Here is an 18788-nt window from a genome sequence, read left to right as displayed (position 1 = left end):
TTTTCCAGTACACATTTTCTCTAGAACTAGACAGAATGTTCACATGATTAATACATGCATGTCTTACAGATCTTTATTACTGAAGATGCTTACAAACAGGGACAGTTAGATGAGGTGGATCTCTCCCAGACACTTGAAGAGGATTCAGAATCCTGAAAGTTTAACAGTGTAAAGTACACACATAACCAAGTATATACGGCTGGATTGAAGTAGGCTAAGAGTCTGCTCCATATTAGAATAATTGTTTTAGGCACAGTTTATCTAAATTTTAAGCACAGGAATATTTGATTCAACGTACTTTCTCCTATTTATATTCTTTGTTTTTTCTTTGATGATTTTCTTCCATTCCTAAGAAATCGGAGCAGCACAGAGTACCTTAATAAATGCCTTTGCCTTGAATCTATAAATAAAAGGATGATTGAGAGCTCATGACCTGGTTAAGGAGGTTATCCTTTGCCATCAGTAGCTAATGGTCACACAGAAAAAAGTGGTAAGTTTGATGTTAAGTTGAAATCACCCCAATTTTTAGAAGTTGACAAATGATAGTTTGCATCCTTTGCTTGTATTTTCTTCTCATGAAGTTTCTCCAGTTAGGTGAGGATGCCATTCATTCTTGTTTCAAATTCTGGCTTCTAAATACTGAGTGGCCAAATTTACTCAGGAGGGGAAAACATGTCATTTGGGAAAAGAAACCATTACCTTTGAAAGTTTAAGGATCCATGATTTGCTGAAAAATGATACCCGGGACTCAGTTAGTATGTAAGTGCTTTATTCTGCAGAAGTCCAGCATGCTGGGGTCTCCCATTACCAACATAGACAACCAAATGAGCCCTCGGGCCTGATGTAAAGCACATTAGGGCATTCCTAGGTCTACGTAGGTGACCTCTCTAGGGACATTCCATTACCGCTGTGTGGAAGCTGGAAACTGAAGTCTGAAACTTGCTGAAGAAGTAGCTAAGAAAGTCTGGAAACTGTTACATTGTCCTTACCTCAGGCCAGGTGGGTGTCTGAGGGCAGGACAGCTTCTGACTAGCTGCCTGAAGCCTGGGTGGTTTTTTTTTTTTTTTTTTCCTAGTAACTGACTTGCCTGGACTTGCCTAGTTCTTAGGCTTAGTCTCCTAAACTGCCAATTTGAAGCTTGTCATGGAGTCAGCTTAGCCTTCTCAAAAGTATGTTGTGAATTGGTTCACTTTGGGGGGTAAACACACCAATAAGACAAGATGTAGATTATGAATTTGCCCACCATTGATGTGATATAACTGTTAGCCACCCACTTCTCTGTGGGAGAGTGTAGAGGTGCAGGCCTGCTTCTCTCATGAGACACCTGTCAGAGACTCCTGCACATGAACAAGCATTGACAGGTAAGAGCACAGAAGAGGGACGGAATCATTATCAAGTTCTTTATGTATTTTTATCTCCTTTGAAAGCAGAGAACGAAAGGTTGTAAGATGTTTCAATATATCCAGTTTATATTGTTAAATATTAAGCCAATTGCTTAAATGGCTTGGGACACTGACTGTCATTTAATAAGTTTATGCATTTCAAGACAGTTTCTGGATTATCTTTAGTAGCCCAAGGTCTGAAGATGTAGCTCAGTAGACAAGTATTAACTTGTCTGTCATTCATGAAGCCTTGGATTTGATCCCTAATACTATACAACTGTAGTCATAATTCTGTTGCAAAAATCAGAACAATGTAGAGAGTAATTTAAGTGTGTCAGCCAGCTCACTCCCCGAATCTTCAGTTTCAGTTCCATCCTGATACAAGGGTCAGGACAGCACCTGAAGGGTAAGGACTGTTCCCAGTTTAGCTGCTTCATTGAGCTCTTTCAGATTGAAAGCTTGGTGCTCCATTCGATAACCGCCTATATCTATTCCCCCTGAGTGCATTATCTAGGTGTCTAAGCTCTCAGTAGGAAGTCTTAGCCACTTGCTTCCTCAACTTAAGGGCTCAATAAATAGTTCCTTAGTCCCGTTTTGATTAATAATTGAAGTAACTCTTGGGATATTTTTATACATTTAACTAGACTTCTATTTTATGTGTATAAATGTTTTACCTGCACAAGCACATAAATATCTAGTGCCCGTGGAGAATCTTCTGAAACTGGAGTTAAGGATGGTTGTAAGCCATCATGTGGGTGCTGGGAACTGAGCCCTCTCCAAGAGCAGCCAGAGCTCTTAACCTCTAAGCCATCTCTCCAACCCCTCAGAATATTCTTAATAACCTTTTTAAGATCTCTTATATACCCCACTGGTGATTTTTCTATCTTGAGAGAACATCATCTGTGACAAGGGACCAAGTAGTTTTCACTTATCATCTTCCAGAGGTCTTAGCAGAGCCAACTTGGTTTGCTCTTTTTCTAAATTACTAAAAAAAATTAAAAAATAAAAAAAAATAGTGGTTTAACTAATTCTCTATTTAGTTAATGCTAGCCTAAATGGGAAAGGTAGTCTGCATTAGGAATACAGGGACAGTAGAATGTCAGAGAGAGGATGATAGGGGATGGTAAAGGAGCAGGGAACTGACCTACAGAAACCACTCTAACTTACCCCAGTGTCACAGCTGTGGTAGAAGCACATGTTGGCTCCAGGTCCTGTGCCTAGTCACCCTGCTGGGCTGCAGCATGGTTCCTCCATCCCTTTGCTTCTCCTGCCGAGGCCACATTTGCTTTCATCCCACTTCTCTGAATGGCAAACTCCCTTACATTTCCTCACCTGCCTCTGTTACATTTCTTTTTTGGATACCAACATCCCACTAGTTGGCCAGCTCAGGTGCATTTCACTAGGTCAGCATGGGAATCTGCTAGTCTCAGTTTCCTGGCATCCACCAAGCTACACATGCTGTGCTCACAGATGAAGTACTGAGATGCAAGGCATCTTCAAATGTAAAGGAAGCTAACAAGAGGAAGTCTGCCGCTAGGAACAAGCGTAGAAATGGCCATAAGCCTGAAGTTCTGGGGAGCTGTTATATACTCCACCATACTGCAGCAATTATCATGTCTGTGATCAAGTTGAGGAAGACACATGGAAGAGTTGGCATTTCAAAACCATTCTCATATATATATATATACACACACATACACACACACACACACACACACACATTAATAGTGGTTCCATGTAATCAGTTTCTATTTTTCTTACAAGGACATATTCAACAATTTTTAAGAGAACCAATTATTTATTACTATGTGCAACTGAAGCAAACAACACAAGAAGCCAAGAGCAGAGTCCTCCAGGCACAAGCACTCAGCTGAAGGTGTGTACTCAAGAGCTTGTAAATACCTTTCTCAAGGGGTGTTTCTGATGGTCTGATACCACTAAACCCTTTACAAAGATAACCTTTTTTTTTTTTAATCCAGATTCGTTCTCAGCCATATGGTGGGAGTTTTTGCCATGTACTCTTAATGCTATCCTTATTTCTGTTTAAGTTTTCCAAAGACACAAAATACAGTAAGTAAGCCAGAGTACATGAAGTAATTTATTGATATTGGTTAAGATCCATTATATACAGGTAGAAACCATCAAAATTGTACAAAGAACCATTAAGAATATAGATACCATTTTATAGACAAAACAACTGGAAAATATTTTAAACAGACAATATATAATTATGAAAAAAGGAGAACACAAATTGTTCTACCAGACAGATTTCAGGCTTTTTTAAAAGTCTGCTGTTGCAGATCTTAAGTTGAAAAAAAAAATCTGTTTAATGTAGTCACGGGGTTTTAAAAACATTAGGTGTAAGATAAAAATGAAATCTTTTCCTCTCATTGTAAAAGAGAGAGGAACCAAGATAATTTTACCATGAATCTATACAGTTTGAAAAATAATTTATATATCAAGCACAAAGAAAATTGAGGCTGCAAATGGTTCTGTAAACTATGTATTTATGAAATGCAAATTGTGTCAGCTTTAGAAATTAGAAGTTGGACAGCAAATAGTGTTCCCTTTACAGTACACTACCCCTCCACGGGCTACCACTGAGCACCAAAGCTGACGGTCTGGGTGCTGTCCAGGCAAGCTATCCTGAAAGTAATCGAGAAATTAAAACTAGCCTACTATCATCAGAAAATTAGGCACCAAGTCGGAGACTGTCTCCTCAGGGATGCAGCCTCAGTGGGAGAGCGGAGTACTCAGTTAAGCAGCTGACAGATCTCCTTGTGCACACAGCAGAGGAAATCCACATAAGATGATCCTCCGTAGAGCCCTTTGTCTTCCACCAGGAACTGTCGGAAAACCATCTCCCGCTGCTCTCGCTGCTTCACTATGATGAGCTAGGAAACCGACAGCAGCTGGTTAGAAACACACCATGGACCAGGTCCAGCAATCTCTTTTGCTTCAGTCCCACCAAACACGGTAGGAGTGTGAGGCCTGGATGATGTGCGCATGCCTGTTTCTGTGGGCTTTTAAAAGGGGTGTGTGTGTGTGTGTGTGTGTGTGTGTGTGTGTGTGTGTGTGTAGATCTCTGAAGCCAGAGTGGTGCTAGGAACAGAATTCAGTCCTCTGAAAGAGCAGTGTGTGCCATCTCTCCAGCTCAGTGCCTGTCATTTGATAGAGGAGAGAGACACTAAAATGTAAACCTCAAAGACAATTTTAAGTGGAAAATTAATGTGAAATTTATCATAAGAATGCTATGGGGAAAAAAGCTTCACGCCTAAGTCTAAGGACAGGGTAGGTCAGAGAACATTCCAGGCTGGTACAGTGTGCTGTATGGCAGAGATAGAGACAGCTAGCATGTAACTTATTACAGACATTTAAAAGGGTGGTAAGGGATTAGACACAATTACCATAATAATGAGTTTGGGCCCTTCGCAAGACATGGGAACCAACACGGAGTGGCCTCAAGTCTAGGTGGATGGTGGCCAGGATATGAATAGGGATAGACACAAAACAGAGTGAATATGAGGAAGAGACTAAAACAGAACCACCGCTGCTCACGGCAACAGAGTGCACTGCCCTCTGTGCAGCCACAGCCCCGCACACTGCTGTGTGCTTAAAGCTCTCACTGGCATGTGCTGTAAATGCAGGGAACAGTGAATCTGTAAACTGTAACATGAAAATGTAGAAACTCTCCATATACTTTATACTGAGTCCCTGTGGAAATGCTAACACCTATATAAGGAAGAGGAGCCAGGCCCCTGCCACTTCCTTCATTGGTGAGACCAGAAGGAGTGCCCACACAAGAGGCCTACAGTCAGCTCCCACATTGTATAGTAGGAGAGATGTGCGGCATGACCAGGAGGCCATGGGTCACAAAGCTTCAACTTCAGGTTGATAACAAATATATATATATATATATATATATATATATATATATATATATATATATAGAGAGAGAGAGAGAGAGAGAGAGAGAGAGAAACTGGAAAATGACTAAGTCAAGAACTTGTGCAAAAGAATTTCCAGAGAAGACTGGGGCTATATTTCAGGAATAACACTGCCATGTGTGAGATGCTGGATTCTGGGAGGAGATATCTAAATTTGATGCACTTTTGAAGCCATGGGCCGTGAAATCTTGGGTTAGTTACTTATCCTCTGCATGCCTAGAGTTCCTCACTCTGAAGAGAGTGTGATTTATCTCCTAGCACTGTTGTAATGATTAAATGGATTAAACCGTGTACAATGCCTTAGATGCCCACAAAGTAATTCCTGTCACAAATGTTAGCAATTATTTTCATTATTTGTCTAATGCCAATAAAAACCTACATGTGCCAAACATGCATGGCTTACAGAAATCTAATAAATATGTGTACATTTTGTAGATACTGTGTAACATTGACATTGCCCAGATGTTGTTCCCGTGGTCCACAGATAGCCTGCACCCTGTTCACCCAGACAAGAGGAAAATTGTATACCCTGAGAAGCATTCTAGACCTGTGTCCAGTGATCCTTGCCTTCTGCAGGCCTGATGTTAGCCAATGAACAGGATCCCCGTTTCCTTGGAAATCCCATGTTTTTTTCAGGATGTACAATGGCCAGAGCGGCCTTTCTTACATGACAAGTTCTTACATGTTCAACTGAAACAGACAGCTTCAGGTTGCAATCTTAAAGCACCTTTGGAGAGATTTCCTTTCAGGGATGTTTTAGTTTGCTACTCTGTTGCTGTGATAAAATGCTGCCCAAAACCCACTTGGGAAGAAAAGGGTTTATTATAGTCTATAGGTTAGAGTGCATTATGGAAGGAAGCCAAGGCAGGAGCCCAGGGGCAGGAACTAAAGCAGAGACCATGGGGGAAAGTGGCTTACTGGCTTGCTCGGCTACCTTTCTTATATAACTCAGGCTACCTGCCCAGAGATGGCACTGCCTAACAGTGGACTGGACTTCCTAAATCAATTAGCAATCACAAGAATGCCCTATACACATGCCCATAGGCCAGTCCCACAGAGGCAATTCCTTAGGTGAGGTCTACTCTCCCCATGAGTACAATAACAACTGGAGTGACTAGGCTGAGGGATTATTTTGTCTGTCTACAGGGATAGAATGTGCCCATGCATGGCTTAGAGAAATGAAGTTCTTCTCTCCCAGTCGACTATGGCTGCCAAATTGTCTTTTGGTAGTTTCTATGGAAGTAGGGATGGGGGTGGGGATGGTGAGTCATTGCATTATTGTATTATTATGAAAACATCTCTTATATTCTAAGAGAATAGAACTTTTGCTGAACCTCCCAGCCAGGTAGTAATGCACCTTGAGATCACTTAAGACTGCTATTCTGGTGTGCAATCAACCTGTTGTTCAAATTGCTGTTAAGAGAACAGTGTTAATGGCCACCTTTGCCTTGGGTGTCCCATGTAACCAACTTTTACAAATTAAGGTGATACCGAGCTGTACTTTTCATGTCCCTCATCTACAAGTAATACATGTGTGTTTTATTTTATAAAGTAATTTGCTGAGGATCTCAAACAGGCTTTCACGATAGCCATCGTGAATGTTGAACGCAACATATGAATATGGAGTCAAGACTTAAATGCTCGTAAAACTCTATTGAAGATGCCCTCATTCCTTCCCCATGTGACACTTTCTGTGCTGTCAATAGAGAAAGAGGAAAGGTCTTTATTAGACAGGTACATACACAGAGTCAGGGACAGACAGAGTCCCAAGATCGCCTTCGGGCAGGCGGAGTCAGACTCACGGCAGGCAGACTGGAGAGAATGGAAGACTTGGAAGAATTGATATCTTGGCTCATTAAGTGACACTAAGTGCTTAATTTTTTTCCTCACTGCATTCCAATCAACCACATTTTGGTGTCCTAAGTGAGGCATGTTTACTAAATTAAATCTATTCAGCAAAAGAGACAGAAGTTAGCGCAGGCTTTCTCTGGAAGCCTGGTAGATAAAGTGATCTAGTTGCTCCAGAATGAAAGAAAAGGGAATCCCAGAGAAGCAGCTGCCTTATGAAAGAAGAGTTATTGGTTGTGACGAGGTGCAAGTGGGGAAGAAGTGGGGGCAGGTATTAGGAAGGGGCATAACTAAACACAGGGACACAGAGCCAGGAGGGCGGAGAATTAAAGGGAAGCATTTTCTGGGAACACATTGTGATAGAAATAGTCACAGCTGGGACTCTAGAACTGGAACTGCTGGGTCCCTGCTGTGGCCCTGGCCTTGTGTCTGCCATGAGGCAGCTGTGGGATGCTGACTAAATTAGCTGGCTCCTTCGAGCCCATTTTCACCAATCTGTAAAATGGGGAGGGGCATGGAAATGAAAGGATCAAGTGGAACGGGTACACTGCCATTCCTTTCGGCTGTGACCTCTGTAGGTTTCATATGCTTCCGTCTGTTTATGGAGATATCGCGCTGGCAAAGTGCACTGGCTACTTTTAAGAGAGCAAGCTGAGCAAGCCAGGGGACAAGCCAGTAAGAAACATCCCTCCACGGCCTCTGCATCAGCTCCTGCTTCCTGACCTGCTTGAGTTCAGTCCTGACTTCCTTTGGTGATGAACAGCAATGTGGAAGTGTAAGCTGAATAAACCCTTTCCTCCCCAACTTGCTTCTTGGTCATGATGCTTGTGCAGGAACAGAAACCCTGACTAACACAAATTGGTACCGGCACAGTGGGGTATTCCTGTGACCTGACCATGTTTGGGGAGGGCTGTGGAAGGACTTTGGAACTTGAGCTAGAAGAGCTATTGGGATGTTAAAAGCTTCTGTAGAAGCTTGGAAGATAATGTTGAGAACAGTGCAGAAGATGGAGGCCTGGCTTATAAAGTTTCAGAGGGAAGGTTAAAGACTCTTGTCAGGGCCATGTTGTTTTGTTTGTGAAGAGTCTGTGGTTTTGGTTAGCTGGGGCTGAAGAACTGGCTGTGATTAACAAGATACCAGAACTACCAAAGCAGACCTTTGAGTTACTGGGACAATTGATGCTGGTCAGCTGGAGCTAAGAAATTAGCGGTGATTAAGAAGAGACCAGCATCATTAATATGAAATCTTCTGGCAAGTGTTTTGAGAGCACAGAGAGGCTGTGGTCCAGAGATGCCAAGGTTGTACCTCATGCTGTGGCTGGACTTGGCAATGTGTAAGAGTCACCCAGGTGGTACTTGGTTTGAAGGCATGAAGGGGTCATGAAGAGCAGCTGAGGCTGGGCACTGTGAGAGGCCATGGAAGGCCATTGGTGAAGGTGCAATTGATGGCCCCGGACTGAAGGGGTCATGCAAAGGAGTTGAGGCCTGACACCATGAAGAGAGCCTGTAAGGGGCTATTGGTGAAGCCTAGTTGCAGTGGAAGACGGCAGCGTTTTGGAGATGCCAGTACCATGAGATGACCAACAAGAGCAGCAGCAGCAGCGGAGAACAGGCATCTGGAGCCTAGAAGACAAAGTGGGTGCGACAAAGGGCAGAGCTGGAGAAGTGACCCAAGCCCTTGGAGGAGCCCGAAAAGATCGTGAGTGGATCCCAGACATTGGACAGTTAGTTTGATTTCTCTTTTGATTATGACTGTGCCCTGATAATTTTTCCCTCTTGAAGTAGGAAGTATTTTAGTGGAGTCCACAGTTAAGAGACTTTGAATTTAAAAACACTGAATTTTAAAAGATATTGGATGTTTTAAATGGATTGAACCTTTAATATGTAAAGACAGTGTGACTCGAAGTTATTTAGATCTTGGGGATGAATAAGAAAGTAGGGTTGAGGCTTAATAGTGATGCGTTTGTGTATCAAGTTGACAAGGGGTCAATTGTACTGGCTAGTTTTGTGTGTCAAGTTGACACAAGGTGGAGTTATCACAGAAAAGGAGCCTCAGTTGTGGAAATGCCTCCATGAGACCCAGCTGTAAGGCGTTTTCTCAACTAGTGGTCAAGGCGGGAGGACGCAGCCCATTGTGGGTGGTGCTGTCCCTGGGCTGGTGGTTCTGGGTTCTATAAGAGCACACTGAGCAAGCCAGGGGAAGCAAGCCAGCAAGGAACATCCCTCCATGACCTCTGCATCAGCTCCTGCTTCCTGACCTGCTTGAGTTCAGTCCTGACTTCCTTTGGTGATGAACAGCAATGTGGAAGTGTAAGCTGAATAAACCCTTTCCTCCCCAACTTGCTTCTTGGTCATGATGTTTGTACAGGAATAGGAACCCTGACTAAGACAGAAAGTCAGAGAAATCTAAAAGTAACAGTCAAAGCATTTCCCCGTAGTAAATCTGATAACTCCTCCAGCTGCCTCTGTTCCAGTCACACATCAGAAGTAAAGTTTACCCCTAGCTATTTATTTTACAACCAATGTTGAAATGACCTTAACTCAAGGGTTATTAGAGTAAGAGAGGAAAAGCAGAGGAGAGAAAAGCCTCGTTTTCCTTGGCAGGAGTGGCCATAGGCACAGGATAACCTTCATGGCCGACTCAACTCTTCCTAGCCCATGGACATGAGTAGGGGTGCAGCCACCACCGCTGCGATGAAGGAGGTCACCATCACTGTGAATTATCGATGCAAGGCTGTCAATCTGTGCTTCTTGAGAGTTTAAGGTTCATTCCACTCATCTGCCAATGCTGGAGAGGACTGTGTGGAGGACTTGAGCTGCTCTTCAACCCCAGACCCTGCCTTTGCACTGAGCCCATACTGGATACAAACAGTTCTCTAATGTCAACTGTAGCTGTCTTCAGACACATCAGAAGAGGGCATCAGATCTCATTACAGATGGTTGTGAGCCACCATGTGGTTGCTGGGATTTGAACTCAGGACCTCTAGAAGAGCAGTCAATGCTCTTAACCACTGAACCATCTCTCCAGCCCCACCCAGATGCCTAGAGACTGTGAAACTGTTATATTTCTATTACCTTGGCCCTACCTAGAGCTGATATCTGTCTGCAGGAGTTACTTCTATGGTGAAGATTGATTGAGATTAGCATCCGGTTTGCATTCCGAGAGAAAACTGGCCTCACGGTAGCCTGGGTCATTTGCAGGCATGCAGCTAAAGTATCCTATACACAGACTGTACCCATCTGAAAGCTCCAAATCCAGGAGACCCAGCACATAGCTTCTGAAGGAGATGGGTACAAGGAGCTTGGACTTTGCAACCAAGTCTCACTTTGGATTCAGAACATTATTCAAACAAAATAAAACAATGGCTTAGGGTAACCATAATTACAAACTCAGACAGAAAATGAAACACTGTGGAAATGTTCTGAAAGGTATTTCTATGATTACATATCATAAGGCACCCGAAGGAAAGTTCTTCTTGGGTGATGATGGCAGCGGTTGTTCTGCACTACAAGGAAGGAAGGTCATCAGATCACTAAGTTGGGATCTAGTAAGAAAACGCCTGGTCATAGCTGTTGGTTTTTACGCTTGGGCTTAAGAAGGATTAGACATATTCAGATGGACGTTTTCTATCAAAGATCATGAGACATAACTATGAACATGCATTTAAAAGGTTTCTGGAGAAATAACGCTTGAAGGAAGAGGGGGAATTTCATTTTACCTTCATTGAGTATGGCTTCTTCTGCTGGATATTATTCATAATCATCCTGAGTTGTTGAGAGTGCGGACTTCCCACCTCAGGCAGCGATGTCTAAATGGAAGAGCACCAGATTTCAGTACAACGTCAGACACTTAGAAGAGAAGCAGCAACACGAGAGAGAGCACCAGAATGTCAGATGTACCCCTCATGAGCCGCATAGACTATTTCTTGGCTCAGTTAATCTACGTGAAAACTGAGAATGTGGACAGCTAAACTATCAACAACTCATTTTATTAGCATACATTTCCAGTGAACCAGTTATCTTTCAGAAATACAGGTCATGGCTGCAGTGTGTTCTAGGAAGAGGGTATCTTTAGACCCTCTCAGGAAGGTGATTAGGCTCTTTCGAGGCCATATTGGGAGAGGAAAGAATGTGTCTTTCCCTTCTTTACCAAATCCTACAGCATTCCAACATTGAAGTGAGCATGAGGGCTCCTTCTTCGAGGAGATTCTGCCTTTGTCATCTGATGACATCTGTTTAGCTTGTAAAACAGCACAGCTGCATTTGGAGGTCTTCAGGTAAGGCAGGGGTAGGACGCTAATGCTGCCTTCTCAGTGAGACGATACCAAGATGCCGTCAACACTGCCTGTGAGTTGGCCACCAGGAATCGAGGAAGCACGCCGTCCAGTAAAGTGTCACAGAAAAATTACAGCCGATATAGTTCATAATTCTGAGGAGGGCCGAATGTTTATCACTAATGCTCACACTCACCCCTTGTGTATCTCTTATGGCATCACGGTTAACATTTTATTCAAGAAATACTCTTAAGCATCTGACCCAAGTCTCACACGTATCCCAGAGTGCCGAGTGAGTGTAAACGTACAGTAAGCCTATTAGGTCGGCTGTGTTTCACTTTCTGAGACTAGTGAGGCGGTGTGTTAGTATAAGCCCAGCCCAGGGTGCTTGCCCGTGGCCGAGAGACCCACCGCCTCGTGTGCAATGAGGCTTGCAAGGAAGTCTGTGCCAATGTTCGTGAGCTCTGCTGTTAGTGAGGAGTTGAAAACAGATTTGTGTATTCACTTCTTCATCAACACACAACTTCTTTTGTCATGACTAACAGAAGAGAAGGCTTAGGGTTTAGAGTGGGTTTGAGGGCACAATCTGTTCTCTCTGGTTTTTATTTCGTGCCTCATTAATCTTAGTATGTAGCAAAATACCCGTGAAAGGATTCTGAATGTTCTCAAACAGGCAGCTCATCAGCAAGGATGAAGAAACCAGGGTTGAAAACTAAATGCAGGCTCTACCTCTGACCTCGCCACCCACGAGAACCTGCCTCCGGCCTCACCAGTCCATCGGGAACAGACGGCTGCAGCAGCTACCTCACTGACGTGTCCGGAAAGTGAAGCAGAATGGTGGGCTAAGGTGCGTGAAGAGAACAACCACTGGTGAATATAGGGTGTGCGTGTGTGCGAGTGTGTGTATGAAAGTGTGAGTGAGTGTGTATGAAAGTGTGTGTGTGTGAGAGAGATAGAGCGCGCGTGTGTGTGTATGTATGAGAGAGATAGTGTGTGTGTGTGTGTGTATGAGAGAGATAGCGTGTGTGTGTGTGTGTGTGCGAGTATGTGTGTGTGTGTGAGAGAGATAGAGCGTGTGTGTATGAAAGTGTGAGTGAGTGTGTATGAAAGTGTGTGTGTGTGAGAGAGATAGAGCGTGTGTGTGTATGAGAGAGATAGAGTGTGTGTGTGTGTATGAGATAGATAGAGAGCGTGTGTGTGTGCGTGTGTGCGAGTGAGTGTGTGTGTGTATGAAAGTGTGAGTGAGTGTGTATGAAAGTGTGTGTGTGAGAGAGAGATAGAGAGTGTGTGTGTGCGAGTGTGTGTGTGTGTATGAGATAGAGCGTGTGTGTGTGTATGAGAGAGATAGAGCGTGTGTGTGTGTATGAGATAGAGAGCGTGTGTGTGTGTGTGCGAGTGTGTGTGTGTGTATGAGAGAGATAGAGAGCGTGTGTGTGTGTGTGCGAGTGTGTGTATGAAAGTGTGAGTGTGTATGAAAGTGTGTGTATGAGAGAGATAGAGCGTGTGTGTGTGTGCGAGTGTGTGTGTGTATGAGAGAGATAGAGAGCGTGTGTGTGTGTGTGTGCGAGTGTGTGTGTGTGTATGAGAGAGATATAGAGCGTGTGTGTGTGTGTGTGTGTGTGTGTGTGTGTGTGTGTCCAGTCCTCTGCAAGGATAGCAGACATTCTTCACTACCAAGCCATCTCTCCAACCCGCTATATTATTAATTTCCAGCAAAGCCATGTTTGGGTTAACACCTCAGTAAATAAATTATTTTACACTTTCTAATCTTTATTCATCGAGATAGAATTCTCATATTGAGCTATACAAACACACACTGTTTTTCTTCTTTGTATCATAAAACTGCTCATAAAATTTAAGAATTTATATCTGTGGTTTATCACGAAAAAGTGAAAAGCACTTGCCATATCTGTGTTGATATGTGCAAACGATGGCACATTGAATATTCCCTGAATCAGCTCCGCTGGGCTCCCCACTCCGAACCACAAGAACATGTTCAGACCATCAGCCAGCAGGAATATTCCTTCTTCGGAGAGTCGGGACTCGGAGCAGCGGACAGCCGGCGGCAGTGCTGCGCTCTTCACATCCAACGTGTGCTGTTCGGGCAGTCAAGAGGCTTAAGAACTCGTTCTCTCTTCCTCTCTCCTCTCATTTCCTTTCTCTTCCCCCCTTCCCTCCTTTAGGTACATAGTTAATTAAAACCTACAAGAATTTCTGCCTTGTGCAGCTAATGGTCTTTTTGAGGAAGAAAGACTTGGTACATAAAATAACACAGGAATACCAGTAGGTACCTTAAGAGCTGTGTGGGAAGTGAATGGTAACTAGGGTAAGTGTTGGTGTGTGGGTGGGGCTAGGAAGGCTGCTGGCAAAGGTAATTTTGAGTCAAGCTACCTGAGGATGTGAGAAAAGGTGAGGAGCTGAGGCTGGGGAAATAGGAAGAACATTCCAGACACACAGAAACAGGTATGCACAGGTCCTGACCTGAACAGAGTGATGACTAGCAAAGAGACCTGCATGGCTGTCACGATATAGGAGGACAGAACTCAGAAAGGGGTAGAAAAGGTTAAGCCTGAGCCAGTGATGCCCTGGAGCGGCCTGAGGAGAGCAGGGCTGGGATTCCCCAAGCATATGTAGAAGTGATCTTCTAAGATGTGGAATTCGATTGAAGTTTTCTGGCACCAACTTGTTCATAGACTTCTAAAGGGGCCTGCTTGATGATTATTACCAACTTGAGGCTAGCGCGGAGAGGAAAGCAATCTGAAGAAGCCAATGAAACAGGACTCCTTACATCCTTCCCAGCCATGCGGAGCACATGACCGTGCTCGAGAGCTTCTGCTATCGGCCCAGGCTACACGTTTCTGACGCTGAATTTCTTAGGAACAGCGCCCAGCACGTGCTTCCCTCCCAAACATCTCCGGGGACCACGCTTACTATTGGCAGGAGCAGTGGATAGAAGAAGAGCTGGGAGTCAGCCACGCCCATGGTCATCACCAGCTGCCGTTGGTACGCCCGCTCGTCAGGGGAGATCTCGGGTCTGCTGAGCAGCACACAGTTTTTCAACAGACTGTTCATGTACACGGGCAGAACTTTCATGGAATCTGGCAGTATAAGCTGAAAGAGAAGACATTTGCTTCATGATCCTCTCTTCTTTTTAGTTTTCTCTTTGTACGTGTGTGTGTGTGTGTGTGAGTTTGTGTATGTGTGTGTGTATGTGTGAGTGTATGTGTATGTGTGTGTGTGAGTTTGTGTGTGAGTGTGTGTATGTGTGTGTGAGTGTGTGTGTGAGTGTGTGTGAGTATGTGTGTGTATGTGTGTGTGTGAGTGTGTGTGTGAGTTTGTGTGTGTGTATATGTGTGTGTGAGTGTGTGTGAGTGTGTGTATGTGTGTGAGTGTGTGTGAGTGTGTGTGAGTGTGTGTGAGTGTGTGTGAGTGTGTGTATGTGTGTGTGTATGTGAGTGTGTGTATGTGTGTGTATGTGTGTGTGAGTGTGTGTGAGTGTGTGTGAGTGTGTGTATGTGAGTGTGTGTATGTGTGTGTGTATGTGTGTGTGAGTGTGTGTGTGAGTGTGTGTGAGTGTGTGTATGTGTGTGTGTGTATGTGTGTGTGTGTGTGAGTGTGTGTGTGTGTGTGTGTGTGTGTGTGTGTATGTGTGCTCGTGCACATATCCCCTCAGGACTCTGACAGGATCTTACACCCCATACACCTTCATATCAGAAGTCTCTTCTCATGGTCTGCTGAGTAAGGAGTGAAAAGGACCAAGTGTTTAGCTGATTCAGGCAAGCCCATTCCAGAATGCTTCACCTCAACATCTGATCTCATTTCAAGGCACCCCAGTCAGTAAACAGAAGATGCAGGAACTGAGCATGGTCAAGTTTCAGAGCCAGCAGCCCCAGTGCTATTTCTAAGCAATTTATAACATGGTATGAAGAATAAATCCTCCTGGCTTCACCAGTAGAAGTGCACACATACCCTCTCAATGTGTTGGAACTTTCCTCACTGCCTCAAGTTAACCAGGAATATTAAGGTTGTTTATATACTCACTGTTTTAAATGCCACAGAGGAGTGAGCTTGGCATTTATGAGGACAGCTCTAAAGAGGCTGATTAGAGGAGGCTGGGTTATGGGGGCCAAGGGAAAAAACGAGAAATAGGGGGGAAAAGCTAATAGAAGGAAAGTCGTTAAAGAGTGGAAAAAAGCAAGAAGAAAGTCTTACTAATATATTTGGGGTTAGAAGGAAAATATGTCACAGATTCCTATAAAATCTCCCCTCAGCTTCCCTGGCTCCTCCATAATGAAATTACCCTGGAGAGAAAGGTACTGGTTAGGGGTGAGCAAAAATTCACGGAACCCTGGTTTGCCGGAGTTTGGAAAATGTCTTGCATTTTCTAAGGACAAAGTGGTCACAAACAAAAACATTGGCAATCCTGTAGTTAAAGTCTTTCTTTTTGGGGCTGGAGAGATGGCTCAGAGGTTAAGAGCACCGACTGCTCTTCCAGAGGTCCTGAGTTCAATTCCCAGCAACCACATGGTGGCTCACAACCACCTATAATCAGGTCTGGTGCCCTCTTCTGGCCTGTAGTTGTATACATGCAGGCAGAAAGCTGTATGATGTATACATAATACATAAATAAATTTAAAAAGGAAAAAAAAAGTCTTTCTTTTTTTTAAGGGAACTTCGTGGGCATTTTAAATAAAACATTTACTTAATTTCAGGTGTGCAAATGTTTTGCTCCAGTGTATGTCTGTGCAGTTCATGAATCCTAGTATTCTCAGAGGTCAGGAGAGGGCGCTGGATCCCCTGGGCCTGGAGTCACAGATGGTTGCTGCTGGGCGCCAAACTTGTTCCCCTACAAGAGTTACCAAGTGCTCTTAACCTCTAAGCCATGTCTTCAGGCCGTTTGCCTTTTGAGAGGGAGTTTACTCCCAAATAATGCAAGTGGCTTCTTAGATTTTATGAAGGTAACTAACCTACTCACTCATATAAACCAGAACATCTACTGGAACATTCTTTTGACTCTTCTCATGGCTGAGCATGAGTCAGAGTGGTGCCTCCTTAAATTTCATATCCAAGTGGCTTCTCGTGCCTTGGGCAGTCCACTTGTGTCTGTTACACAACCAAAGTATGTGTGTTGATGATCTGGTGTGGTGTTGGGGTCTGGATATGGAAGGTGTTCTAAAGATGCATTGAAGGCTTGGTCCTCCTCAGTGTACCAGTATCTGGAGGTGGGTGTGGAGGTGACTGGATGTTAGTGCCCTAGCTTTGTTGGTGGTGGAAGGGTGCAATGAGAGACCCAAATGGAAAAGGAAAAAAAAAAAATCTCATTTTCCAAGAGCAGGAATCCTCTCTACTGACTGACCCTGAGTAAAACAAGTGTCACAATGGTTTGCTCTATGTTCAAGCCATAAACACCAATGCTCTGGTGTGGACACACGTCTTCTAGCTTTCAAACCAGAATGAGATGGTAAGTTTTACTTTCCCCCTTAAATAAGCAAGATTGTTTTTTTTTTTTTTCCAGTTGAGGTCTTTAAAGGCAAACCATTTTAATATTATCAAATAACTTACAGAGAAGACACTAGCTGTACCTGCTCTATGTTAACTGCTCCTGCTGAAAGGGGAGATACTCCAGAGGGAGAAGAGTTATCATCCAGAAATCCAAGACCAGTAGTACAGATGGGTGCAAAGTGTGCCTGACTGCACTCCATCCAGACGGAGTCCATAAGCACCTGACAGGATCACGTAACTCCAACAAGCACACTTGCTAACTATGTCTGCCTGCCTGCCTGCCTGCCTGCCTTTTCTTCCTTCTTCCCTTCCTTCCTCTTTTGTTTTTTTTTTTTTTGAGACAGAGTCTCACAGAGCTGAGGTAGGCCCCAATAACCTGGACCCCTGATCCTGTTCCTACCCCAGGAGTATGCCACTGTGCCTGAGTTATGCAATAGTATTGAAACGTGAGTTTACCAACGTGAGAAGATCCTGATTGGTCAAGAGAAATGACCAGCCATATAGATTCAGCACTTGGTTACCTAACTGTCAACACAGAAGTTAAAAGAATGGGTGACGAATCACTTCGGGTAGCCCGGGGGGACTTCCCCGTAAGTGCGGCTAACAAACATTTGCCTTGCTTGCTTTCTTCAGCTGGGAAAGTCAGATGTAGAATGTGTCTGCATTCTCTTGCTGCTAACAGCATCCTCGAAGGTGGAGTAACCACATTAACAAAGACTAGATTAGAAAAAAGTGTCCGCTAGTTGCTCTCAGAGTTCTTTTTTAAGCAAAATTAGTTAGATAGTCAGGATACAACCATGCACATCTAACTTTACTGTCACGGGAGAATGGGATTAGAGGACATAGGCTAAGCAAATGGCTGGAGGCTTACCTACATGTTCAAATTACTTAGACGATGGCCAGAGACAAGTGTTTCAAAGTGATTCTGTTAATAATGTGTAAGCTGAGGCAGGAGAATTGCCACACGTTCAAGGAGTGCCTCGTCTACACAGAGAGTGGCAGGACAGCCAGGTTTACTATGTAACTTTTAAATGAAAATCATTCCATCATTTATGCTATTATATTTGCTTTTGAAAGAGCCACTCTTACTACTGCCATCAGTTCATGGCAACCTCATTTATATGCCTAAAATATACTTAAGCACGCACATTTTACAACAAAATATCTAGGTCTGTATACAAAAGGGAATCCTAGCATATTATGGCATTCCTCTGTTTATAAACAGTGCATTTGTGGCTGTCACATTTTTGGTTCAGACACTCTGTAAAACCCAAGTTTCTTTTTTGATGTAGGCTTCTGATGTACGTAAGTCCACAGTCGCCATCCCCCGCCCCCACCCAGCTGCATCCTCAGTCCCCTTGACTGCATGCTGTACTTGAGAGCATCTTGGAACAGCAGCTGCATGCACTTGCTCTACTGAGCTGGCTGCTCAGGACAGCAGGGACCTCACCTGGCTTGCTGCAGAAGGGCTCGCACAGTGCTTCCGGTAACACGCCAACATATGGGCAGTCTGATTAACTAGAATTTCCCGGATGGTCTTCAAAGGCTGGTTCAAAACGGCTTTAAAAGCTAGAAGCACAAAACCGCACAGAAAAGACATGAACGCTTTAGAAACTGATCTCTGAAGAAAAACAAAGAACAAGTCGCTGTTGTCTTCAGACTACCAAACAAGGAGAACGCTGTCTGCTGCTCCTCTTTTGAGGATAGTATGATATAGGCCGAGAGGGACAATGGTCTAATTATAGCAAAGGGTGGCATGGACCCATATTTATCTTGAGACTACTAGAAATAGAACTGCATACACAGAAAAGACAGGCCAGTTTGTTGTCTCCCTCA

At 43.9% G+C, this 18788-nt stretch overlaps 1 protein-coding gene across 2 annotated transcripts in view; it reads right to left on the bottom strand.

The window, feature by feature from the left end:
• Nucleotides 1-3457: 3457 nt before the first annotated feature.
• The window catches only part of Sec24d (SEC24 homolog D, COPII coat complex component), a 108018-nt gene continuing 92687 nt past the window's right edge, over nucleotides 3458-18788 (bottom strand). Inside the window, exons 19-23 of one of the 2 annotated variants that reach the window (NM_001309453.1) lie at nucleotides 18403-18521; nucleotides 14382-14561; nucleotides 13355-13546; nucleotides 10896-10985; nucleotides 3458-4276 (exon numbers count right to left, since the gene is read on the bottom strand). In NM_001309453.1, the coding sequence (NP_001296382.1) occupies nucleotides 4136-4276; nucleotides 10896-10985; nucleotides 13355-13546; nucleotides 14382-14561; nucleotides 18403-18521 (722 nt within the window). In that variant the 3' untranslated portion in view covers nucleotides 3458-4135. The remainder of the gene's footprint in view (nucleotides 4277-10895; nucleotides 10986-13354; nucleotides 13547-14381; nucleotides 14562-18402; nucleotides 18522-18788) is intronic. The other variant, XM_006233272.5, reaches the window with a different exon arrangement.

The sequence above is a fragment of the Rattus norvegicus genome, chromosome 2 (assembly GCF_036323735.1).
Source record: "Rattus norvegicus strain BN/NHsdMcwi chromosome 2, GRCr8, whole genome shotgun sequence".
NCBI classification, from domain to species: domain Eukaryota; kingdom Metazoa; phylum Chordata; class Mammalia; order Rodentia; family Muridae; genus Rattus; species Rattus norvegicus.
The sequence above is the reverse complement of the archived record's forward strand: the minus strand, read 5'-3'. Positions and strand labels throughout refer to the sequence as shown.